At 42.5% G+C, this 27,232-nt stretch overlaps 1 protein-coding gene across 7 annotated transcripts in view; it reads right to left on the bottom strand.

Moving 5' to 3' along the window:
* Window positions 1–10,645: 10,645 nt before the first annotated feature.
* The window catches only part of SPPL2B (signal peptide peptidase like 2B), an 88,638-nt gene continuing 72,051 nt past the window's right edge, over window positions 10,646–27,232 (bottom strand). Inside the window, exons 15-17 of one of the 7 annotated variants that reach the window (XR_005290201.2) lie at window positions 25,648–26,635; window positions 24,034–24,156; window positions 10,646–13,939 (exon numbers count right to left, since the gene is read on the bottom strand). Coding sequence is in view for 1 of the 7 variants with exons in the window: in XM_038383603.2 (XP_038239531.1) it covers window positions 26,321–26,635 (315 nt within the window). In the remaining 6 variants the exon portion in view is untranslated. Of the gene's footprint in view, window positions 13,940–23,224; window positions 26,636–27,232 lie in introns of those variants that run through there. The other 6 variants (XR_005290204.2, XR_005290203.2, XR_005290200.2 and 3 more) reach the window with 6 other exon arrangements.

Below are 27,232 nucleotides of genomic sequence, written 5' to 3'. Positions count from 1 at the left end.
TGGCCTCCCTTAGATGGTCTGGGTGTAGGTCTTACCTCTGGAATAAAGAGGTATCCGTTTACCAATTCCGACCCACAGATAAGGTATGAAAGAAGCTCCAGGCCTCAGCCAGGTCTTGCAGTCCTTTCTGGGCTTTGCTGGGGTGGGGAGTAAACATGTCAGCTCCTCTGATTGGCAAGGAGTTAGCCAATGACACAATCTTCTCACTCAAAGACTTCACCTGAGAACTGAGGCAGAGCGGATTTGCTTCAAATAATTATCTGCTGCCCAGAACTTCAGACAAAGTTAGGGCCTAGCCATTGGGGATTGGTCCTGCTTTGAGCAGGGGGTTGGACTAGATGACCTCCTGAGGTCCCTTCCAACCCCGATATTCTATGATTCTATGATTGCAGTAGCTGCCAGGGATATGGATTCAATGGACACAGCAAACATGAGTGCAATGACCACAGAATATCAATTTGAATTTATTTTGGTTCTGGGTTACAAAGCTCCAAGACACTGCCCCAGGACCTTGTAGTGTATGTTTGCCAGTGAGGCTCTAAAGAAGCTTTGTATTCCTTTCTAAGGGTGGCTACCTGCATGTTTGCGGGGACTTTTCAGGTCAAAAATTCTTGGAGAGAATTACCGTCTTTCATCAGGGATGCTCTAATGCATCAACTTTAGGAAGGATAGAAAGAAATCTTTGGCTTCTATGACCCCTACAGGGCTTGCCAACTAAGCAAAAGTCCACAGCTTGTTTTTACATCTTAGTCAAAAGATGTGCCTCCTACATGCTCAGATATTATGGTGATGGAGGCCATAGAAGAACTAGATAGATGGCACCATGCTGGGCCCTTAGCTCAGTACTGACAGAGAAAAAAGGGCCACCTACTAACCACCAGAATTTCTTATGGTACTTTGGTTTTGCCTGGAGTTCTCCCATCCAAGAACTGTCTATGATCTGATCAAGTTACAGTGGAATGTAGTACAGCGGCAGATTATTGCTTTTCTCCATCACTGTCAGCACTCCATCAATAAACTGACAATAAGTTCTGTGTTTATGCACATTGAAAACACAACGGGGAAGATTCTGCCATGGATTGGTTCAAGGGGATGCCTTGCACCTCCTAATTATGAGGGGACTGGAATTGGATTTGAAGCCCAACATAAGCTAGACCAGTCCTGCAGGTTGCCTTCACTTATGCTCCTGTTGCAATGGCTTCAGTGGCCAGCAGACACACACAGGACATCCCCAGTCATATCTCCTCCCGCTCCCAATCTGCCCCTAAATTGGGGAGCTCCAGCAGAAATGGTGCAGAGCTAGCAAGATCACAGCACTGGACCCAATTCCCTTTAAGGCATTTGTATGTTAGAAGTGGCACCTAATGTTTGCCAAGCTATAAATGCTGAAGAGAGATTCACACAACAGAACAGAGATATAGGTTTGTGTTTGCAATTCAAAATAATTTAACATTATACAATCCACATTAATCCTTACTGTGCTAATCCTGCAATTTATACAACTGCAGAGATCCTGAGTTGGGCTTTGGGGACAGACTGCATTTTACTATTTACTATCCTTTATTTCCACAAAACCGGTCTTTCTGGTTTAGAGTCCTCTTTATGTGAATGGAAGCAGTTGTCTCTCAGTCCTCAGTCTGAACAGAGCTGTTGCTTTGTCAATTTTTTTAAGAAGCAGGTAACAAGATGTTTCTGAATTTTTGACTTACTGTATTACTTTGTATCTGTAAAAGGAAAGCAGTGTGTACTGAAAAACAAGGGGCACGGAAATGGGTACATACACTATTTAATAGCACTTGCACCCACTAGGAAACACCTAAGACAGCAGTGCACATTTCTTTTAGCTGCATCCAGGATTTGCCTTTGGTTTCAGTAGAGATTTAGTCCCTCCAGAACTTTTCCTTTCAGAAAACAAAACAAAAAAGTCCATGATATGGCACATCACAAAATGGGCCTGAATTGCTATAGCTGATTATTTTAGTACTATTGTTACCAAAGTTTCAGGAGACAAAGGAAAAGAGAGATCCCCATGGAAATTTGTGTGGATCCACATGGAAATATAGAACAATTCTTTATGATGGTATAGTGGATTGTTTATGAACAGGTAGTTACTTGAAAAATGAGGATATTAGACACCAGTTTGAATAATTTTAAGCTAGGTTTCAGTCAAGGCCTAAACTCCATGGCAGTGACTCTTTAAAATCAGGGAAACTTTTCTGTAATGTCACAATGTAAAGAACAAAAAGGCAAATAACTGGATTTCAAACCATACAGTGATCCAGAAAGAACTGAATAAAATCCATTTAAAAATTAAAGTATCTTTATTTAACAGTTTTAAAAAATGTTTGAATTTATAATCTAGAACAGGCTAAAGGAAAGTCAATTCCAATTTTCTTTGAAAAACAAAATAAAAACCAAACTCCCACAATTTAATTTGTACCAGCACGGATAACCATCAAGTCATTTGTCAAGTTTGTGTTTAATTTCACCCATCACTGTGTGCCTGAAATGGACCTAATCATTTACTTTCTAGGGATAACAGTAAAAGTCAGTCTGCAGAAAACCTCAGGATATTTCTAATCTAAAGCCCTACCTCCCCATCCCCAACTGCTAGTTTTGAAACAGGGCATTTTCCATAACAACATCACCGAAGATACATTTGGTCAGTGGAAATGTTATGAATTACAATATATTTACATATATAAAACTATATATTATGATATACTGTGCAATTGAATACAAGGCTGTAATTCAGTCAGTGGGGGTGGTTGATATTCAAAAGTTTGAGAGGGTAAATTGAGAACCAGGAATGCTCATATGGCAGAAAGAACCCACCCAGACAGAATTACAGATTTGATGCAAGCAATGCAATTAAGACCTACAGTAGTAATTATCTGGAATACAGTAGAACCCCATTTATCCGATCCTCCGTTATCCAGCTCTCTGTATTAACCGAACAACCAGCACACACAGGTCCAGAAGCAGGCACTCTCTCCTGTGACCGCTAGATGGTGCTATAGCTTTGCACTTTCCCATTCTCTGGATTATCTGAACTTTTGATTATCCGATCTGGTCTCTGTCCCTGCTAGATCGGATAAACAGGGTTCTGCTGTATATACTACAGCAGAGCTGTTTAGTAAAGAGGCAAGAGGATAAGATGTCTTATCCCACTTGGACAAGACACCAATTATACTCTCTTTTTGCAGTGCCTGTGTCCTACTGTCAACACTGGAGATTAATTACAGGAAAAACCATCATGCCATTTCCTTTATTATATATTGCAATTTAAAAAGTTACTTGTAACATTAGGCAATAACTATCTGTATTATTTCACATGAAGCCTACCATTGTAGATAATTTTACTAGTCATTCAATGACTCTGCAATTCCTTGTCCAAGAAATTCCAAATCTCTTACTGAGTGCATGTGAATAGGAAAAGAATTATCCAAGTACACTATAAAGCTGCCTAGATATCTTTATTGTCTGGAATTGGGTGCAGAATGATTAGCTAACTGGCTATTGAAGTCAATCAGATATGTGTGATTACAAATCAGGCAAGGATATTAATTTTACCACCATGCCTTCAGAGCATCAGCAAATACACTTTATTGATAACCAGCTACATCTTCCCAGAGAAAAAAAGGTTACTCACCTTCTTGTAACTGTTGTTCTTCGAGATATATTGTTCATGTCCATTCCACGCGCTGCATGCAAGACAGCTGGAAGGTTTTTCCCCTAGCAGTATCCGTAGGGTTGGCCTGGGCACCCCTTGGAGTCGCAGCCTCATGGTGCCCAATATGGAGCCCTGACAACATGCCCCTCCCCCAGTTCCTTCTTGCCGGCTACTCTGACAGCGGGGTAGGAGGGTGGGTATTGGAATGGACATGAACACTACATCTCGAAGAGCAACAGCTACAAGAAGGTGAGTAACCATTTTTTCATCTTTGAGTGCTTGTTCATGTCCATTCCAATCAGGTGACTCCCATGCCTAAGTTCAGGAGGCAAGGTCGGAGCTGTCCACTGATTGGAGCATTGCTCTACCAAAAGGCCGCATCATCTCTGGCCTGCTAGGTGATTGCATAGTGCGCGGTGAAAGTGTGTATGGAGGACCACGTCGCTGCTCTGCATATTTCCAGGGTGGGAACCTGCGCCAGAAATTCTGCTGAAGAAGCTTGCGCCCTAGTGGAGTGTGCTGTGAGCGGAAAGGCAGGCACCTCTGCCAGTTTGTAGTACTCTCGGATGCAGGACATGATCCACGACGAAATTCGTTGAGAGTAGACAGGAAGACCTTTCATTCTGTCTGCCACAGCCATGAATAATTGAATGGACTTTCGGAATGGCTTTATTCTCTCAATGAAAAAGGCTAGCACTCTGCGGACATCCAATGAGTGAAGCCTCTGCTCTCTGCCGTTCAAGTGCGGCTTAGGATGGAACACTGGGAGGAAGATGTCCTGGTTGATGTGGAAATGGGAGACAACCTTCGGGAGGAAAGCCAAGTGGGGCCTGAGCTGAACCTTATCCTTATAGAATATGAGGTAAAGAGGTTCTGATGTTAGGGCCTTGAGATCAGACACCCTCCTGGCTGAGGTTATCACTACTAAAAACGCCACCTCGTACGAGAGGTAGAGCAGGTAACATGTCACTAGCGGTTCAAAGGGTGGCCCCGTCAGTCTAGAAAGGAGCAGGTTGAGGTCCCATGCTGGAACTGGCTGCCAGACGTGCGGATATAGCCTGTTGAAACCTTTGAGAAAATGGCTGACCAATGGGTTGGCAAAGACTGACCGGCCCTTTGCGCCTGGATGGAATGCAGAGATGGTAGCCAAGTGAACCCTTATTGATGACATGGACAGTCACTGCTGCTTGAGATGGAGAAGGTAGTCCAGTATGAGTGGAATAGAGGTGAGTGTTGGGGACGAATGATGCTGTGCTGACCAGACTGAAAATCTCTTCCACTTGGCAAAGTAGGTGGCTCTGGTGGAGGGTTTCCTAATGCCAAGGAAAACTTGTCTAACCTGGTCCCAGGAGGAAAGCTCCATCGGGTTTAGCCATTGAGCTTCCACACTCTGAGGTGCAATGACTCGAGGTTCAGGTGCTGAAGATAGCTGTGATCCTGAGTTATCAAGTCCAGGAAGAAGAGCCAGATGACTGGAGCTTCCACGGACATATCCAGGAGCAACGTGTACCAGAGTTGGTGAGGCCAGGCTGGGGCTATCAATATTACCAATGCTCGATCCCTCCATATCTTGAGGAGCACTTTGTGGACAAGAGGGGTGGGTGGAAACGCGTATAGGAGACAGTCTCCCCAGGGAAGGAGGAAGGCATCTATTATGGAGCCCGGGCTGTGATTCAGGAAGGAGCAGAACTGCTGACATTTCCTGTTATGCCGTGTTGCAAGTCTACCATGGGGAAAGCCCCACGGTTGGAAAATTGAGTTCACAATGTCCAAGCGTAGGGATCACTCGTGGTCGTGGAACAACCTGCTGAGATAGTCCGCTAACTCGTTCCGTACCCCAGGGAGGTACAATGCTTGCAGGCATATTGAATGCTCTACACAAAAGTCCCACCAGCATGAGGGCTTCCTGGCACAGGGGAGAGGAGTGTGCACCTCCCCGTTTGTTGTAGTCTGTGTTGTCTGTCAACATTGATATCTCCCACTTAAGTGGGCTCAGAAAGTCTGGCATGCCAGGCGTACCGCTCTCAACTCTCTGACATTGATGTGGACAGCAAGCTCCACCTGAGACCAGAGGCCTTGTGCGCCGAAGTCTCCCAGATGCGCTCCCCAGCCCAAGTCTGATGCAAACACTAGCTGTGGGTTGAGCCACCACAGAAGGGAGTCAAGGACTGGACGAGGCAAAGTCACAACCCTGTGCAAACTGTCCTGATCCGGCCAATACACTGAGGCTAGCCACGATTAGAGCTGACCGAGTCTGAGCCTGGCATGTTGCGCACATAGGTACAAGCAGCCATGTGTCCCAGGAGTTTCAGGCAATTCCTTGCTGTGGTGGTGGGGAACTGCTTGAGACTCCAAATGATGTTGCCCAGGGCCCAGAACCTTGATTCCAGCCGGTAGGCCCTGGTCTGGGTCGAGTCCAGCACTGCCCCATGAACTCTATCCTCTGAACAGGGGACAGAGTTGACTTCCCTGTGTTCAGGAGAAGGCTCAGTTTGTTGAGGGTTGCAATGATGAATCTGACTTGTGCCTCCACTTGTGCACTGGAGCAGCCCTTGATCAGCCAGTCGTCGAGGTAAGGTAAACACCTGTACCCGCACCTGCGTAGAAACATGGCCACAACTGCCATGCGTTTGGTAAATATTGAGGCACTGCTGATAGGCCGAAAGGGAGGACTGTGAACTGGAAGTGGTTGTTGTGCACCACAACCTGAGGTATTTTCTGTGGGATGATATGATTCCTATATGAAAGTATCAGGGGGTAGCCGTGTTAGTCTGTATCCACAAAAACAACAAGGAGTCTGGTGGCACCTTAAAAACTAAACAGATTTATTTGAGCATAAGCTTTTGTGGGTAAAAACCCCACTTCTTCAGATGCATGGAGTGAAAATTAAAGATGCAGACAAATATACGGACACATGAAGAGAAGGGAGTTACCTCACAAGTGGAGAACCAGTGTTGACAGGGCCAATTCCATCAGGGTGGATGTAGTCCACTCCCAACCATAGATGAGGAGGTGTCAATTCCAGAAGAGGCAAAGCTGCTTCTGTAATGAGCCAGCCACTCCCAGTCCCTATTCAAGCCCAAATTAATGGTGTTAAATTTGCAAATGAATTTTAGTTCTGCTGTTTCTCTTTGAAGTCTGTTTTCTGTTCAAGTATAGCTACTTTCAAATCTGTTATAGAATGTCCACGAAAACTGAAGTGTTCTCCCACTGGCTTTTGTATGTTACCATTCCTGATGTCCAATTTGTGTTCATTTTTTCTTTTACGTAGGGACTGGCCAATGTACATGGCAGAGGGGCATTGCTGACACATGATGGCATATATCACATTGGTAGATGCGCAGGTGAACAAGCCTCTGATAGTGTGGCTGATGTGATTAGGCCCTATGATGGTGTCCCCTGAATAGATATGTGGGCAGAGTTGGCAACGGGCTTTGTTGCAAGGATAGGTTCCTGGGTTAGTGGTTCTGTTGTGTGGTGTGTGGTTGCTGGTGAGTATTTGCTTCAGATTGGGGGGCTGTCTGTTCCTTATGAAGCCTGTCCTGTAGTAGGTGATTTCTGGTTACCCGTCTTTCTCTGTCAATCTGTTTCCTCACTTCCCTAGGCGGGTATTGTAGTTTTAAGAATGCTTGATAAAGATCTTGTAGGTGTTTGTCTCTGTCTGAAGCAGCTTTGCCTCTCCTGGAATTGACACCTCCTCATCTATTGTTGGGAGTGGACTACATCCACCCTGATCGAATTGGCCCTGTCAACACTGGTTCTCCACTTGTGAGGTAACTCCCTTCTCTTCATGTGTCCGTATATTTGTCTGCATCTTTAATTTTCACTCCATGCATCTGAAGAAGTGGGGTTTTTACCCACAAAAGCTTACGCTCAAATAAATCTGCTAGTCTTTAAGGTGCCACCAGACTCCTTGTTTATATGAAAGTACACGTCCTTCAAGTCAAGGGCAGCATACCAGTCCCCTGGATCCAAGGAAGGGATGATGGTGGCCAAGGAAACCATGTGGAACTTGAGTTTCTTAATTAACTTGTTGAGCTCTCACAGGTCTATGACGGGCCTGAGCCTGCCGCTGGCTTTCGTTATTAGGAAATACCGGGAAGAGAAGCCCTTGCCCTTCTGCTCCTGTGAACCTCTTCCTCTGCCCTCAGCAAGAGAAGGGATTGCACCTCCTGTATAAGGAGTTGATTGTGAGAAGGGTCCCTGAAGAGGGATGGGGAAGGGGGATGGAAGGGCGGGAGGGCAGAGAATTGGAGTGAATATCCCCTCTCTGCCGTGCGGAGTATCCAGCAGTCTGACGTAATATGGGCCCATGCATGGTAGAAAGGGGAAAGACGGGACGAAAAGGCAAGGTGGGATGGATTCAGTCTTTGCACTAGAGCGTTGTCCCCAGGTGCACTCTCAAAAGGCCTATTTTGGGCCTGAGGAGGGTTTCGATTGGCCAGAGCCCTGGCCAGAGGAGGGGTGAAGTCTCTTCCTTGAGTTCCTACTCTTCCTGCACAACCTGCCCTTCCTACCCTGAGGTTGATAATGCATCGATGGGGGCTGAAGTCTCAAGTGCTTCCATTGGTTGGCAGGGGTGTGGAGGCCCAGGGATTTCAAGGTGGCTTGAGAGTCCTTGAGGCTGTGCAGGCGAGTCAGTTTTCTCAGAAAACAAAGACTGACCCTCAAAGGGGAGGTCTTGGCCTGTCTGTGGCACCTCGTATAGGAGGCCAGAGACCTGCAGCCAGGAACTCCTCATAGCCATGGTGCAAGACGCTGCATTTGCTGCATCCATGGCTGTCTGAAGGGATGCATGGGAAATTAATTTACCCTCCTCTACTAGCGCAGAAAACTCCATGCAAGAATCCTTTGAGAGGAGTTCTGGAAACTTTTGCATGGCCCCACAAGTATTACAATTGTATCTGCTAACCACTGCTGATGGTTAGCGATATGGAGCTGCAACCCCACCATGGAACAGATTTTTCTCCTGAAGAGGTCCAGTTTTTTGGCCTCTTGATTCTTGGGAGAGGGCCCCTGGTAGCCCTGGTGCTCGCGCTGGTTGGCCACATCCGCTACCAGGGAGTCCAGCTGGGGGTGCATGTATAGGTGTTCCTACCCCTTTGAGGGGACAAAGTATCTCCGCTCGTACCTCTTGGCGGTAGGCGGTAACAAGGACAGGGTCTGCCACAGGGTCTTCACGGCATCACTGACCGTTTTAATCAGCGGCAGTGTGATACGGGATGGCCTTAGAGGGGAAAGAATGTCGACCATCGGGTCAGCCTCCTCCACCACCTCCTCAGGTTTGATGTTCAGGTTCTGGGCCACTCGTCTCAGCAGCTGCTGTAGGACCCTGCTGTCCTTGAAGGTTGCAGTGGTTGCTGAGCCAGCCACCACCTCATCCGGAGACGAGGAGGACAAGATGGTAGCTGGTACAGGAGCCTGCTCCCTGCCCGCGACCCCTCTGGGGTCCCTAGGAGCGAGGAACACTGGCTCTGGTGGCAAGAGGTCCAATGCCACCTCAAACACTTCTGGCATGGAGGGAAGCTGTAGGTCCTCCTGGTGGCAGATTGGTGAGGGGTGCGGGTCCAGACTCGACTAGATTCATCCTGGGGCAGGAGTTGACTGAGGCCTCACTGATTGGGCGCCTGATGGGGGCTTGCTGGCCACCTGGTCTTTAGTCCTGGTCTGGGAGTGCCCTCTGTCGACCTTCTTCCTTTTATGGGGCACCAGGGAGTGAGACAGGTGCCTGACAGATGTCTGGGACCTGTGTGTGGAGCCGTTCATCTCTAGAGGAGTCCTTCCTCAGAACCAGCTTGCATGTCGATGGTACTGGATCACTGCGCACAGAGGAGGGGCGCTTGGGGCCAGGTCTACCGCACTGGGGTCCAACTAAGGTTGAAGTGCTGCCTCCATAAGCAGAACTCGGAGGCACTGTGCTTTGCCCTTGAGGGTCCTGGGTTGAAATCCTCTACAGATTTTACAATGGTCCCTAAGGTGACCCTCCCCAAGACACTTCAAGCACAAAGTGTGTGGGTCACTTCTTGGCATAAACCTGATGCAGTCAGAGCACAGCTTAAAGCCTGGGGACCGAGGCATACTCCAGAGCTGGGGAGAAGCGTGTATGTGTGGGGGATCCCCAAAGGAAACTTATGAGAGAAAAACTATCTACACTAAGTATAACTACTACTAAAACTAAGCTTATGCTCAAATAAATTTGTTAGTCTCTAAGGTGCCACAAGTACTCCTTTTCTTTTTGCGGATACAGACTAACACGGCTGCTACTCTGAAACCTACTAAAAACTAAACTACACACACACACACACACACTACTGCAAAGCATGTGCTTGCCAAGGCATGAGCAACAAGGAGTTCCAGCTAGCCATCACAGGCGGTAAGAAGGAACTGAGGGGGGGGGGTCAGGACGGCAGGGCCCTATATTGTGTGCCATGAGGGCGCAACTCCAGAGGGTGCCCAAGCCAACCCTACCAATACTGCTAGAGGAAAAATCTTCCAGCTGTCGTGCACACAGAGTGCGCATACATGATTGGAATTAACATGAACAAGCACTCGAAGAACCACCTCCAGTTCTTTTAGGGCCCATCTATGCCCCATTTTCAGTGTCAGTTACTGTGGTAGTGCCCGTCAGAGTGGAGAAAATATCACGTTTTAATAGAATTTTAATGTTACACTCTGTCCACATTGGCCAACTCTTAAAAAATTTTAAACAAAAAGAATGAAGTAGAAAGCGATTCATGCAGAAAAATATAGTGTAGCTTTTGGACCATGGCAGCTTTCTTTAGCATTAGTCTGTCAACCCCGCTGGTCAACCAGGCTGTAGGGTCCATACAAAGCTTTTTGTGGATTCTGTATCTCGGGACCAGATATTTTAAAAATTTGCCTGACACTGTCACTGCGGAGCATTTGAAATATTGGACATCCCATCCCACCCTTGCTGCCATCCCTATCCCCGTTAGTAAGAATTTGCCCAAATCAAGCCAAAAAAGAGTTTTAATATATAAAAAGCAAGTATTTAACATTTGCAATGACAATCAATAACAATACATATTTGAATAAAGAGGTACATGAGGAGGGGGGGTTGTGGGTACCGGCACGGACCTCAATTTTCATTCAATACATTGCCCACTCGAATGTGAAAAATATTCAATAAAACAATTTGAACCAAATATTTCATTTTAGAATAACAGAATATCAGGGTTGTAAGGGACCTCAGGAGGTCATCTAGTCCAACCCCCTGCTCAAAGTATGACCAATCCCCAATTTTTGCCCCAGATCCCTAAATGGCCCCCTCAAGGATTGAACTCACAACCCTGGGTTTAGCAGGCCAATGCTCAAACCACTGAGCTATCCCTTCCCCCATTATAAATGATTACTAGTGTTCTTTTCATTCAAACTATAGTTGAGTGTCCTAATATAAATAATCAGGTCACTACTTGTCACCAGTTTTTATCTACAAATGTGAAAGCAAATTTTGTCATTTCATTGCAACAAACCGACCCCTCCCTGGCAAGAAAAGAATATGGTATATAGCAGTTTGGCACTGTCATATCCACATCTCTTAAAATTTAGAAGGTACATAACTCTCACTAGATTGTCCGTACCATGCAGCTATGAATATGGCTGCTTGTTCAATGACAGCAGGCATTGCTGCACTGATGTCACACAGCAGAGAGAGAATCTAGCTTGCAGAATCATCAACACAATTCCTTTGTCGAGATCAAAATAGGAAGCTGCTGTATCATAGCCTGAGTGCGTACAGGCAGCTAACAGTCTTAGTACAGTGTTACAGCGTTGCTCTGCAGTGGCATGGATGTTTATTACAGATCTCTCTTTGATTGGCGTTCCATAATCATCAAAGACGTTAGGCCCTGTTCAAGATAAGGGTGCTCTTGTCTTATAAGACAAATACATCAGTGATAATACTGACATTCCCATTGATTTCTCTTTTGCAACCATAACCATTTGTTGTACGAGGATTTTATTGGCTCTCTCATTTGAGGTGGCTGTATTTTCTTTGTAGATCACCACATCTCCCTGGTTTATTTTCACTGGGTTATTATCTCTGCCTCTGATGACTAGTTTGTGCTTTAGTGTGTGTCATAGGTCAAACTTCTTGTCTTGAATGAGTTCTGTATAAATGATGTCAGTCAACTGTTTCTTATTTTCAGTAACTGTCAAGACAACTTTCAGTGGAGGTAGCTGTGCACTTATACTCAACTGATGCACTCTGCTTGCTTCTGTGGCTCTGGTAGATCTTGTGACAGTCTTTGTGCTGAAGTCTTTGTACCTGTCAGAGACAAGATGTACATCACTTGCTGCTAGCTTGTGTTTACAATAGACTTTGAAATTGGTCAAAGTCCTTGATGATGCCGCTTGAGTAACCCAAGGAATTGTTGAACCATCAATGACTGTGCAGGATACTTCTTGTGAAGTATGTCTAGTTGACACTTCTGTCTACAGCTGCTTCTTTAGATTAGACTCAGCTGTAGAAATCCTCATGTAACCATTTAGTGAACATGGACACTTGTACAGGAACCAACTCGTATGACAAAATATTCTTGATGTCAACCTCTCATGAACTTGCTTGTAGGCCTATCACTCTTGAATAGAGAATGTTAGTGTCATACCTTTGTTGGACCCACCTGTACATGTTTTATCACTGAGTGTCTACTATCCTTGGTATTGTGTTACAGAATCCTGTTGGCCAGCTAAGTTCAATTCTTGCATTTGGTGAATTCCAGTTGTAAGTGTGTACATTGATACTCTACCACGGACAATGTTTACTATTGCCTCTGGGTGCTAAGTGAAGTCTAAGGGATCAGTGAATGAGGAAAAGAGTTGAATCTCTGTTTGGTTTATAATCTGCTAATGCCTATAATTGTCCAATATTTGAAAATTTATTCTCATGAGTAAATATGCAAGGATTTGTTGTCAACATGATTTGTGAGTACAAGAAGAATATGGCTCAGTGGGTAGGTGGGGGTGTGCTAACAAGATATATGGATTATACACACACCAATACAGACATTACATATATACCTCTTTGCTAATTATGTTCCGTAACAAAATATTAGCGTGCGGTTTTCATTAAAAAAATTGAAATTCAATTAAAGTGATTTCACTCTCACTCGGCTTGAGAGTTTGGAGGGAGGTGGTAATAAGTGCTCAGATTTCAAAATGCTCAAGAGTGACAAGGTGTCATAAGGCAATTGTTTTGAATTTAGGATACTAAAGTTCAGAATCCACATAAAAACACCACCACTGTATGGACACCAAACAAGTGCCCAAACCTTGCATTTGGCTACCAGACTATACAGTATAAAATACTAGTTTAAAGGGTTCAGTTCAGGTTTACATATGCAGAGTTAAATATATGACTCCACAGGAACTAAGATTAATACCTCCTTAGTGTTTAAAATCTTCACTCTACTAATGGATATGCTGTATTTATACATTATTACAAGGCCCTTCCATGAGCCAGCCCATTAGAACTGGTCTGTAGATTATGCACCCCACAGATAAGCCTCTCTCCCAGAAGCAGCTTCTGTGAAGCATCCAAGATAAACCAATTTTTAATAAAAACATTCCTATATCTTGTCTTTTAAATGTTGTCCATATTGGGTGGAAAGCTGCGATTTGGTCTAAATGTTCCATCTGTTCCACACATGAAGCAGCACCAGTTCTCTTTTGATAAAACATTGGCTTTGTTCAATCAGCACTCATGCACAACTATGTCTGTCTCCACTTTCTTCACCAAGGTAGTAGTAGGAGAATCAGTAGGGATATGACTAACTTACACATACTGAACAGACCATTCACCTCAAAAGGCTAAAAACCTACCATAACCCACTCTACAGCAAACTGTCCTACTGCAGTGATATTTTATTTTTAATATGTGCCCAGAATGAAATTGTTGGGTCCCATATTTATTCTGTCAGTGGCTTCCAGGATCAAATTTGCTCATTTGAAAACTCAAAGTATTATCTAAGTGCCAACACAGTAAACTTAATCTGTGAGCCAATCAAGCTGGGCTTTTGCTGACCGACTTCCAACTGTAGACCGTCTGTTTATGGTGATGAATTTAGCTGACAATACCACTGCTAATGTACTAGGCAGAGAGAGAATCCATTTGCTCTCCCATAGCTGGTGTTGGCTCTGCAGGAGTATGAGATATTGAGGTTGGTTAGTTGAGGTTGGTCCGCTTTGAGCAGGGGGTTGGACTAGATGACCTCCTGAGGTCTCTTCCAATCCTAATCTTCTATGATTCTATGAGGAATAAAAGCCTGTCAGTGACAGAAAGTGAGCAGGTGAGTCCTAAAGACACACAAGAAGCAGACAAATATCAGATATCATCCTGTCATTACCATGGCTTTGAAATAAAGAGCTCTACTTGCACAAATTACAAGAGGTTTAAGAATCAGAATCCTTGCCCGCAAACTGAAAACAAAGCAGTTCACGCACACAGCCACCAGCTTCAGTTGGTAATGGCAGGGGGATGGGGGGCAGAGGGAAATCAGAAACAGACAGCCCACTGCTATCTTGCCATGCAAGCTTGTTGCTAAGTGTGTTGGCATCATGCACAAGTCCATTGGTCACATCTATAGCATGCCCAAACCTCTACTGTTAGCTGTGGAAACCCACTCAAGGGATCACTTTCATGGCATACAGGGGTGTGTGTGGAGTCTTCAGGTTCAGGGTCTCTACTCCTTTTGTCTCCTTGCTGTGCACACACTTAAGCATCTTAAATTTGGGTCCATGGTGAGGGAGGATGTGCCATTTTTATACCATTGTTCTGACCACAGCCAAACTTTTAAGACAATAGATGTCTGGTAAAATACTATTTGGTTAAAGACAAAGTTAAAAAATACTGCATTGGGAATAATCTCACCAATTACTGCCTTGCATATAATCTACCATTCTTGAACAAAGTGACAGCTAATCTTCTGCGAGTACACTAGACAGGCTGTAGTCATTGATCAGCATTCTGTTAATCTTAGATCTATTACAGTATCAGTGGCTGACAAGAAGACTGTGAGATGTGGACCTGGCTTCCATGGTTCATGCATTTGTCATTCCTAGGCTTGATTACAGTTGAAAGTACAGGCCAAGAGGAAGGCCTAGGTATTCAGAAGAGCTGTTACGTGTTATATTAACATAGGCACAAAACAAAGGCACCACACTGCCGTACACAATCTACTCGTTCCTGATCCAATACAGGATCCAATTTGAAGTCAGGTCTTGATCTTCAAAGCCTTCAACCGACTGTGTCCTGGCTACATTATCTGTGACCCCAACCAATCATGATAGCTGCTTTCAGCAGAGATACTGGGCTGGTGATGACATCTAAGCTGAAACTTGCATGTGCTAGGGAATCTGGTGATATCTCAGCAGCTGGCCTACAGTTAAATTCCTTTCTTCCAGGTATCAACATGACCATTGGTTCAGTGTTAAATGCAAGGCCCATATGTTTCATTCTTTTGTCTCCTCCCAATGAATAGCCTATGGATGGCAGCAGCCCTTCTCATACTCTCCTGTGGAATTGCACGAGGAAGACAGGAGAAGAATGGAGTTTTACAGATGAACGTTTACTTAATTTTAACTTTGGCTGTACTCAGATACCATGCCATGTGTATGTTAAACTTAGAGATGCTCAGCAAAGAGCCAAATTTCTTGTTTCAATGCCCAGAGACAAGCTCTTGTACCTCATACAGCTATTCCTTTCTGAAAGTAAGACAGAAGCTTATTAGGATCAGCCGCTAATTTCTAAGGGACTGGTTATTGTTGAAGAAATGTTAGATCAAATATCTACATATTTCGGAGAGCTTTCTTTCCAGACAGTTTATGAAATTCTATAAGTCTGAAAAAGGGCAAAGGGAAAATTGTATCTATTCAACTGTACATGATTCTTCCCATATATATATATATATATATATATATATATATATATATATATATATATATATATATATATATTGCCATTTACAGTGCTACAAATTGCATTATAGTGAATGGAAGGAGTAATGGTCTCAAGTTGCAGTGGGGGAGGTTTAGGTTGGATATTAGGAAAAACTTTCACTAGGAGGGTGGTGAAGCACTGGAATGGGTTATCTAGGGAGGTGGTGGAATCTCCTTCCTTAGAGGTTTTTAAGGTCAAGCTTGACAAAGCCCTGGTTGGGATGATTTAGTTGGGGATTGGTCCTGCTTGTTTGGACTAGATGACCTCCTGAGGTCCCTTCCAACCCTGATATTCTATGATTCTATGAACGCTTTGCTCAAGCAAAGGCCTGCTGACTGCTGCAAGTGAGAGTTCATGACAGTGGCATTCAATCATGAGACTAAAGAAATTCCAGTTCTGAGCATCACTCCCAAGAGCCTTGTGAGGTATCATTTGAAATTAATAACTCATTAATCATTAATATTCTTGTGTGCTGTATGTACGCAATGGGTATTAAGAGTTATGGATATATGATGGAATTATGACTAACGTGCATAAAACAGGTCTATCTTAGACAAAGGAATGTATATTTTATTCTCTGATCAGCCTGATATTCAGGCAAAGACAATGAAGATCCATATTTACATATAAGCAGAAACAGGACCATCAAGATAGCAGGGGGAGAAGATGGCAGGAAGCAGAACACTTTGTATTTCAGCAAACACACGAGGGGGAAGAAAGATCATGGAGCTTCCTTCGCCACCAGATTCCATGTTGCCTTCCTCACAACTTGAATAAATCTGGGGGTATCCTTTGGAAGAATCCATTTCAAAGAAAGGGGTAGAGAACCCTAAAGTTCACTCTTCTACCTAAGATGACAAACGCACCAGTACCTTTGGGCCTCTGAAAGAGATCCTGACCGAGGAAAGGGTCAGTCACCATTCTGCTGGAAGAGAGGGGGGTGAGAAAGGCCATCTTGAACAAAGCCTGGAACCAAACCTTGCTAGATTAAGTTTTATACCCAAGTTTTCACTTTTATTTGCGTGTAACCATTTTAACTTTCTCTCTTATACATAAACTCACTTAAAATCCTATCTCCATTTGTTAATAAGCTTCTGTTACTATTAAGCTAAACCAACAGTGCTGTTTGTACTAAAATGGTTGTCAACGCCAATTAATGTGGCAAACTGGTGTGTATTTTGTCTCCTTAAAGGAGCAAGCAAACCATATGATTTCTTTGAACTGTCCAGGAGAGGGCTGGACATTGCAAAGCATATGGTTTGGCGAAAATTTGGGACTGGGAGTGTGTTGGGGTCACCCTGCTGGTTGCAACCCAGTCCAGTGGAAGCCAGAGTGGGGCGGTGGGGCTGTAGACAGGGTGCTGGGATCAGAGCTGTTGGTCCAGGGCTGTCTAGTACACACACATTCAGGGTCTGACCTGCATGCTGGTAGACTGGTAGTGAGTGGCCCAGGTTGGGAGCTGCAACAGTAAGGCATGGTGAGGCATGCACGGTTACTCATAATGGTATGGACTGCACCCCAGAATGTGACAGAGTATTAGTAAATTATCATGAAATATCACAATATATTGAAGATAGTCAGGTTGGATTCCAAAAGCACTTAACCCCCATTAAAAATCAGTTAGGAGTTGGGCTCCTGAATTCCTTAGGTGCTGTTGAAAATCCCATTCAGCATCATTACTGGAAATAATAACTAAGCAGTGGGTCTTTTTGCTGCTACAGAGCTCCTGTACAACTGATCTTTATCACAAACTGTCCCCCATCCTTTGTCTATGCTACCCCTTGAACCATGTTTAGTGTTTTGAGATCTATGGATGAAAACTTTTATTCTTCATGAAATTCTTGAACCAGCCTGATCTCAACTTACTGTACTTGAAACTCCTACAGAACCAAACTTTTGTCCCAAAGCATTGTAGTAAAGCATCATGTACAATTACCAACCCAGTCCTGAGCAGTGTAGTTTCCCTTATCATGAGAAATACCATCTCTTGTATTTCAAAGTGAAACTACATTTTGTACCCATTTTGTACAGCTTTGCATTATGAATATTCACAGGCTAAGAATAACTGGTCACCCTGAATAACTTGTGAAATCTCTTTCACCAACTACTCAATTACATTTGGCACTTCTGAGCCTACTGCTGAAGATGCTGTCTTGCTAAAGACTGATGTTATTTGTGACCCAGATGGTACAAGTGCCCCATGGAGCATATTCCTAATGCATTTTCCAAATTGCTCTAACAAGCATTAATAAAGGAGTTCCACAAAATATTTTGTTTTTAAATAGAGTGAAATTGTCTTTTCAGCAAGGTGGCTGCCTACAGGAGTGGGTTCAGAAATACCAAGTTTAATAGAGAACTTGGGAACAAAGCTAAGTTACAAACAGGTCATGAGTGTGTGTCTGTGATCATTTATACTTAGGGCCCTACCAATTCACTGCCATGAAAAACGCATCATAGACCGTGAAATCTGGTCTCCTCCCAAAAATCTGGTCTTTTACCCTATACTATACAGATTTCATGTGGGAGACTAGTGTTTCTCAAATTGAGGGTCCTCACCCAAAAGGGAGTTGCAGGGGGTTCACAAGATTATTTTAGGGGGGGGTTACAATATAGCCACCCTCACTTCTGCGCTGCCTTCAGAACTGGGTGGCCAGAGAGTGGCAGCTCCTGACTGAGGGCCTGCCTCTGCAGGCAGCAACGCACAAGTAAGGGTGACAATATTATACCATGCCATCCTTACTTCTGCACTGCTGCTGGGGTGGCGCTGCCTTCAAAGCTGGGCTCCCAGCCAGTAGCTGCTGATCTCCAGCTGCCCAGCTCTGAAGGCAGTGCCGCCGCCAGCAGCAGCACAGAAGTAAGAGTAGCAGTACCACAACCCCCCCACAGTAACCTTGCAAACCCCCCCCAACTCCTTTTTTGGGTCAGGACCCCTACAATTAGAACACCATGAAATTTCTGATTTAAGTAGCTGAAATAATAAAATGTACGATTTTTAAAATCTTTTGACCGTGAAATTGACCAAGTTGGACTGTGAATTTTGTAGGGACCTATTTATACTGGTGGCCTGAGAAAAATGATTCCTTCCTTTAAAGATTACCACAGACAGGCTGGCTTCATAGCACATTTGTTTCATACTCATGTAAAATAAAGCTGGATATAATAGTGAACAGTGAAACTGAAAATTTTAATCAGCAATAACGTCACTGAGGCCTCTCCACACTAGGGCTTATAAACAGGCCTTATAAAACAGAGTTTTGACACACTTAATAGAATTTGTGTCCACATTCAACACTCTTAAGAACGTGTGCTAGGGAATCTAGAAGGGTAGTGTAGGAGGAGCATGCATTTTAAATAAAGCTGTGCTCACCATGGTAATAAAAGTAAGTCAGGCCAGCTGTGGTACAAACCTGTTGGAAAGAGACTGTTGGGCACAGTTCTACCAAAATTTGGCCTGACAACTGATTTTGGAACACAGACGTACTGCTCTGTAGTAGCAGCATGGCCAGGGTGGGCACCTTGTGTAAGTCATCCTGGAAATAAAGACTGTATTTATGGGAAGAGTGTTTCTGTGCAAGACAGTTTGTCCTGTGTGTGTGTGTCTAGTATTCATTGTTTTATTACAGAGGTGCCTAGAAATCCCAATCAAGATCAGGACACCATTGTGCTAGGTGCTGAACAATTTGAAGAGCTTACAATAGAAACAGATAAGATAGACAAAGGATGGGAGAAAGGCAGTATTATCTCCACTTTCCAGATGGAGAACTGAGACACAGAGAGGACGAGATTTGCATGAGGTTGCAAAGGAAATCTGTGGCTGAGCTGGCAAGTGAACCCAGATCTCTTAACTCCCAGTCTACCACCTTAACTACCAGAGCATCCTCCCTGTTCTAATGTCTTTTGGACACCAACGACAAAAACTGAAACTCTCCAAAATGATTATTTTTATTAATAAAATCAAATTTTGGGCAACTCTATGGCTCTATAAATTGGAAAGAGAAGAGGATTCAGTTAGTCAAGAAAAGGTGGCAGGGGATTCAGTTTCTCCTATATGCAAAGGTGTTAAATCAAAGTCCAGGAAGCCTAGAAAGACAGAATGGACCAGTGGATTGATATGGGAATAGAATCAGTGAGAAATGATTGGATAATTGGAGTCAGCAATCTCAATATCTAAAATTAAAGTCTGAAATTAATAAATTATACAAAATACTACTCTGGTTTTATAAGCCCATTCATTCATAGAGTCATAAAGAATCATAGAATATTAGGGTTGGAAGAAACCTTAGGAGGTCATCTAGTCCAACCCCTTCTCAAAGTAGGACCAACACCAACTAAATCATCCCAGCCAGGGCTTTCCATTGTAGTAGTTGGTGGGATCTTTAAAGAAGTGTTGGACAGGACAGAAAGAGTGGGATTCTTGGTTTCATAATAATGGGGGATGTGTTTAAAAATACAGAGGTTTTGGACTGAAGTTTTTCCAGCTGACAGGAATTCCCCATTTGTAAGAACTTGCAGGGCTGTAACAGACTCTGGGCTGCTACCACCTCTGCATCGCCACTGGAGGCTTAGGCTGGGCTCCCACAAGATGACCCTGTGAGGCGGGGCTCAGCAGGAATTACCATCCAGCTGGACCTGAGTGGCAGCCCCTCAAAACCCACTGATTGGCCGGTAACAGTATTTAAACCAGGAAGCTATGAAGCAAGAGCTGTCTGAGCAACACCACAGGCTGCCTGCCTATCTCTGGTCCAGATCCTGCTTGCAATTGACCCTGGACTCTGGCTTCTGACCCTGGTTTGTCCTTGGCTTCACTCTTCTACTGCTGTTTGTAACCTGGCGCCCAACCCTGATTTCCTGGTAACCTGACCCTGCCTGTCTCCTGACTCTCGGTTTGCCTTCTGGCCTGCCTTGGACTAGGACTTCTCGGTATCTGACCCTGCCTGCCTTCTGCCCGACCACTAGGTCTGATTGCCCTCGTCCCAGTCATGACACTGTTGTTCCATTCCCAGAACTAGGAGTTTTTAAACAAGAAAAATAAGGGCCTCAGAAAGGATACAAGTTATTAAAAGCTGTTATACTTGCCCTCAATACCTATTAATGATGATCCCCTTCTACTCTCTTTGCTGAAACAGTAAGTAAAGAATTGTGGTTTCACACAGAACAGTATGAATATAGAGGGGAAGCAGATGTTGATATCTGACAAGCTATAAGATTTACAAAAAATGGAAACTATGACAGAACAGCTGTCTCTATACAGCACCCAGCCCTGATCCTGACTGGGATCTTCAGTCACTTCTGTAACACAAGCAGCAGCAACAGTAAAACTGGCTAAGCTGACATCTACTCTACATCTTTTAATGGCTCAAACAAAGTCTATTTAGGCATTTATATATTGTTCATCACTATGGTATCTGACGTGCAAAACAGAATGTTAAGACTCAAACTGTATGTGTAACATTAGCCCTCTAAAACTTGAAGTACAACATTTCTCTGAACTGATTAAGAAGTGGTCGGTATGTTAGTGACTAGACTGTTTACTTCAATACAAATTATACTAAACAAATGTTGCAAGTGATTAAAGCCAAAGCCAAAATATTTGACTTTGTTTACTATTCATCAGTAAAGCTGCAGAAAAAGATAGTTGCTGGAACTTCACACAGAAATACATACAACTGTCCATCCACTAATGAGGAAAAAGCTCAAAGGAGGAAAAAACAAACTTGACTGTCGCTTATATTAGATATTTGCATACAGAGTCCACTTCCTGAAGCAATTTTATTTCTAGATACCCAACGCAGGAGTGACAAGAACTGAAAAAATCATTCTGTGGTCAAGCTAAAAAGAGGCCATAAGAGGAGTTACATGAAAGAGCCAAGGAATCCCAAACACAAGTGGAGTTCAATAGAAACTATGATAGTTAAGGAGACTCAATCCAGATACATTCCGGGTATGAACACTTACAAGCAAGCAGGAAAAGGAACAGAAGAGGTTTCCAAAAACTACAGGGCAAGTTCCACAGAGATGAGAGGTTCAACATGCACTTCTGCTCAATCATTTTATTTGGAAAGATGCTTCAACATGGACCAAGTTACAGAAGAACAGGGTTTTAGTAGAAAACAGCCTTTAAAATCCCATGTCATTATAAAGGACCATGAGAGCTTCCCAGGACAGTACATGACACAGAGGTCAAAATTCCGAGCAGATTGCAATTCACCATCTTCCTATTAGTTTCCCATGTAATACAGCTACTACCTCAGCGCCCTGCCTCAGTACAGTGAACCAAAGTAACATTGCCCGGTCCCTCTCTACCACCACAGTCACTGCTGCCTTCCCCAACGTACTGCCATCACACTCATAGAGCTCTCAATCTCAGACACACAGATCATGGGTGCAGAAAAAAACTTGGCTCACGAAACTGCGCACTGCTGAGAAAAATGCTGTCAAGGCTTTTAAGGCAGTAGGAATATGAAGGAGAGATTGAGGGCAATCGTAACACAGATGCAAAGTCTAAAGGAAAGGCTTGAAAGTTCAGCTGACTGGTAAAGAAATCAGCTACAAGAACAACCAGATCAGAGGTGGTTAATACAGAAAAAGGATAAAAACAATGGAGTAAACTGGCAATCTTCTACAAATGTATTAATGATCCTAGTGGAAAAGATGCAGAAAAAAAAAACCTGAATGCATGTTGCTGATTTCCCCCCCTCCTTTTTTCTAGGAACTTCATTGATTGATTAGATTACAAGTTCATCTTCAGTCAATGATAAGTGGTTTCAGGGGTTTAATTTCTACATCTTGCAGAGTTGTCTTATCTTAAAAAGCATGATAAGTTTTCTCATGCTGTAATGGATTGCACTTAAAAATACTCTTCGTGTGTAATATGACTAAAGAAAGAGAAGTATAATTTAAAATAGTGTTTGAGTGTTTCTGACTCATGTATCACCTCTATTCAAAATGCTGCAGGCCAGATTCTGTCCTCTGTTCCATCTGTACAACCCCTCTGTCTTCAATAGGACAGACAGGTGGAACTAAAGACAGGATTTGGTGTACTAATTAGAATTTAATGATGCGTGAGCCAAAATAAACCTAGTTCCCTCTCCCACTGTTGTAGTGATTCTAAAGGAGTATGAAACAGCAAAAATGTATGTCACTAAAACAAGTACTTGTGACTGAACATATACAAAGTGGAAGTAAATTCTTTATCCTCTGATTATTATAGCAAATTAATTTTCAGTTAACCAGATACTGAAGGATGCATATATTAAATGCCTGAGCATTACTTCTAAAATGTGCATTTCAACAATAATTTGGCATTGGACTGACAAGTTTGCCATCAAATAAAAAATGAAATTTATGAAAATATTGTTAGCTCTTTTCAATGCAATATTGAATTTTACAATATTAAAACCAATCAAGGATGCTTTTAAAAAAATAAAATAGAAAAATGTAGCCTTATAATGAAACATTTAAAACAAACTGGTGTTTCATGATGGAGAGTGTTAATGCTCTGCAGAGAGACAGAGCCCAGAAAGTCTCAGTCACATAAAACTATCAGGGTCATCTGATTTAAACAGTATTGTAATGGTCAAATCATGGGACACATCTCCAAGTCACCTATTTTAATCAGAGGTATTGCATTAGTGTGCAAAACATATCCATTTCCTTACATGAGTCTTTATAGGAGGTGAAATGTGCACATGACATTTGTGGGGATAATTCACAAAAGCAAAGGCAAATTATCTCTCCTAAACCGATTAGCCAAAACGACTACACAATAAAAGTGACTTTGAAAGGCGTACTACAAGATAGTTATAATGTTCTGAATTTTTTCTTTTCAATTTAGTTACAGGCAACATGATGGTCTACATTCTCCCATCAGACCTCTGTTTCACCTCTGGAAGCAGCACTACAGCAAATGAAAAGAAATGAATGTTTCAGGAAGTTTGATAAAACTTAATACTTTATCACCACATAAAACAGGTTGAATATTAAATATATAAAAATTACATTTAACGTTATGGTTAAAAGAGAATCAAGGCAAAGGAAATTCAAATGTCATGACACATCAGTCTCAACTTCGAATTTCCTGGCATTTGTCTGTCAAATTTATTATTTAAACACAGTGGGTTTTTTTTAATAAATGTTTAATATACATATTTATAAAATGGCTTAAATTAAGGCATCATCCAGCTGGCTGAAGTGTCCAATACAAGCAACTCTGTCACTCTGCATGCCTAAAAACCGGTTCAGCTTACTCTCAGCAAAGACAATATTGCCCATAAAGGAGAAGAGGAAATAAAATAGGTAAAATCTCTTTAGTATTGTTCAAAACACGTTGCATTCAGTTAATTTGAAAACCAAATCTGAACAAACTACAGACTTTAGAACTCAGAAAACCTTTCAAGAAACTCACCATCATTTCAGCCAGAGTTGAGTCAATTTGGCAGACAGAGCCCAGTTTAGGTCATCAAGGCTTAGGCAGAAGATGGTAAACTTTTGAACCCATAGTGTAGTTTTACAGAAAGCCTCTAATATTCTGGAAAATGAATATTGTCCACTTAACATGAAACAGTAGAGAGAAAGCGGTTACAGTCTAAAAGACACAGCATAAACTTTCAGAAGGCCTACTCAACGGAAGGAAAACAGAAACAGAATTATCATGTACAGCTGCCAACTGAAAGCCTTTCAAAACTTGATCCAAAAGGCCAACTGGAGCTTAATATTAATGCATTTCTTAGGGTCTATTGAGACTATACTCTTGAAAGTGTCACACTATATGTCTTGCAATCATTTTTCTTTCAGAAGAACTGTATTTATTGAGTGGAAGAGTTGAGTTGAAGATTATATTCTATTTCCAGGATATTAACAGGATCCTGAAAACCTTGTTATTTGCATTTAAAATGCAAGGGTTTTTTGAAGGGGTTGGAATGTTTATAATTAAATAAAGAATGTGAATGTCTTAGAAATAAATCAAATGGCTCTGATCAGTTAATTCTCAAACAGAATATATTCTACATAATATTTATAATTAACAAAAGTTAATCTGACTACTTTGCCCCTCTGCATGTGCAATACCGGTGTGCAAAGAAATGAGTGAGGTTACACAAGATATGCCCACGTTTTGGGTATTGAAAAGCTGCACTGGCAATTTATGAAGTGCAGTTGCACCTAATCTGGTTAAAGCTGAATAGACTGTAGTCTCCCTGAACTTCATTGTGGAGATGCAGCGCTCCCGTTGGGCATCTATTCTGCAGTTCTAGCACAAGTGAAGGTGCCTATGGCCTCATTCTAAAACCTTGCAGGTCACACTTTGAACACTCCTAGGACAAAAACAACTTGTGGCAGCTGACCAGTTATAAAGAGGTTGCAAACCACGAACAGCTGCACCACATGCTCTCCTTTGAAGAGAACTTCAGACTTTTCTTCAGCAATAAGCCAAGTCTGCACTACAAAGTTTTCTCAGCATAGCTATGTTGGCCAAGGGTGTGAACACTGTCCCTGCAGTTAACACCGCTATAAACCTCAAGTGTAGATGCAGCTATCACAACAGAAGAGTGCTTCTGTCGGCATAGCTAACATTGTTTGTGGAGGTGGTGTTACTATGCCAACAGAAAAAACCCTTCTGCGGACATATGCTGTATTTACACTAGCGGTTTTTGTCTATGTAGCTATACAGGTATAGCAATACTAATAAAATATTTATAATGTAGACAAACCCACATAAATCAAAGCTATATTCATAAAAATAATAGTAAGTAGAGATTCAAAGAAACCAGCTGAACTTCCTATATCAAAGTCAGTCCTTAAAGTCTCCTGCATACCATTCTGCCTGATCACTAAATTGTGCAGAATGTTACTATTTATGATCTGATTTATCTGGTAAATAAGGATGTGGGGTGCTTTTAAAAACAAAACAAAACAGCAAAGATACTTCAAGTAAGCTTGTCTACTGTGTATTATTCTGCAAGGTCCACTCAGTGAACATTTTGTTTCAAAGACAGCCCCTAGAATTCATAGGAGTGCTTACAGTGCTTACTGGAGATCCATGCATCCTGCCTTTTAATTTAGAGTATCATCCAACCCAGGCACCTGGAAGTGGAAAAAAAAATGTTGAGGAAAGAGATGCATTGAATGCACCATGGTAAAACAAAATCTTTTCAGAAAGCTGGTAATTTATCCAGTTCTCAACATTTCTTGAGTGTCAATTTATACTAAACCATTCACTTGCATCAATGCCTTTTACAAGCAGAAATTTAAAAGTATTAAGGGGAAAATCTACAAAACTACAGTATTTCTCCCTGCTTAGAATTGTAGCAGACTTGTCCAATGCTTTTCCTCCACATTAATCTATGCTATACTAAAGCAGCATAACAGCCACACAAGCCCAGAGTACTGTATAAATAAAAATTCTTAATGTTACCCTAGTATAACGAAATAGGAAAGGTAAAAGGCATCCAACTAATAAAATGATCACTGAAATTCATACATCAGAATTTTTGTAAAGCACCATATTTCAGAATGCTGTTTGAAATGTATAGCTGTATCTGAAGTCAAAGGCAGAATATCCTTGCATTTGATGATCAGATTCCCAGTGAGGTTCCTCAATGAATGTGAACACTACTGAATCAGTCTACATACTGGTTCTATGTGGGAAAGTTTGGAGATGGGGAGAGGGGAAAAAAGATTTCCTATTTCATCATCTAATCCAGCTGGTTCTTTTCTACTCTTAGGCTCTTGCTTTCAGGGTCATCCTTGTTCTGACTGGTTTGTTGTTCTATTTGTGAGATGGAAATTTGTGGCTGTTCTGCTTGCATGCTGGGATTGGTCAGCTCCTTGGTATTCAAGTTAGGCAGCTCCTCTGCACACAGGGAGGGGTTATTTTGATCATCTGCATGAAGCGTGGGGTTGGTCATTTGTTGTTCTGTTTCTTGTTGAGTTGCTGGTGCATTCATCTCTTTGGGAGGGTTGGGGAAGCTGACAGGAGCCAGCACCAAGGGAGGATGAGGTAGGTCTTTCTGTAAAAAAATAAAAAAATACAAATAATTTTTAGGATGATGTGAAGTGAGTAACAAGAGCCACTATTGTTACTAAGGGCAACTTAAATCATAATTTCTCAAAACATGCTAGTATTTACAGGAGACCAATCATTATACTGAATGGCCAACAGCAATTACACAATGACCTTTTGGTGAAGGAGTTCAAAAATATGAACTGAAGCACACTGAAAGGAGAAGGATTACTTGCTGCACAACTGCAGTTAATTCAAATCATCCCTAATGGTTGAAAGATTTGCACATCTATTCTCTGGGCAGGTCCCACTGAGTAACAAACACAGTGGGAGAATGCTCTCTGCAGGAATCTAATTAAATGCTTAAAGCCTATAGGCTCATTATCTCTGACGGATATGGGAAGCACTCTCAGCTCTCTTCCTGTTTACCTGCCATGGTGACAATTGCTTCCCATCCTCACTAATAATAAACAACAACTGGCACTTTTCTGACACAGTTCACCGGATCTCAAAGTATTTTAACATTAATTAAGCTTCACAACTCCCCTAAGACATTTTATTCTCATTTTACAGTTGAGAAACTGCGGTATAAGAAATTTTAAGT

Source organism: Dermochelys coriacea, chromosome 25 (assembly GCF_009764565.3).
Source record: "Dermochelys coriacea isolate rDerCor1 chromosome 25, rDerCor1.pri.v4, whole genome shotgun sequence".
Lineage (NCBI taxonomy): Eukaryota > Metazoa > Chordata > Testudines > Dermochelyidae > Dermochelys > Dermochelys coriacea.
Note: the sequence above shows the minus strand (reverse complement) of the source record. Positions and strands in the feature narration are given on the sequence as shown.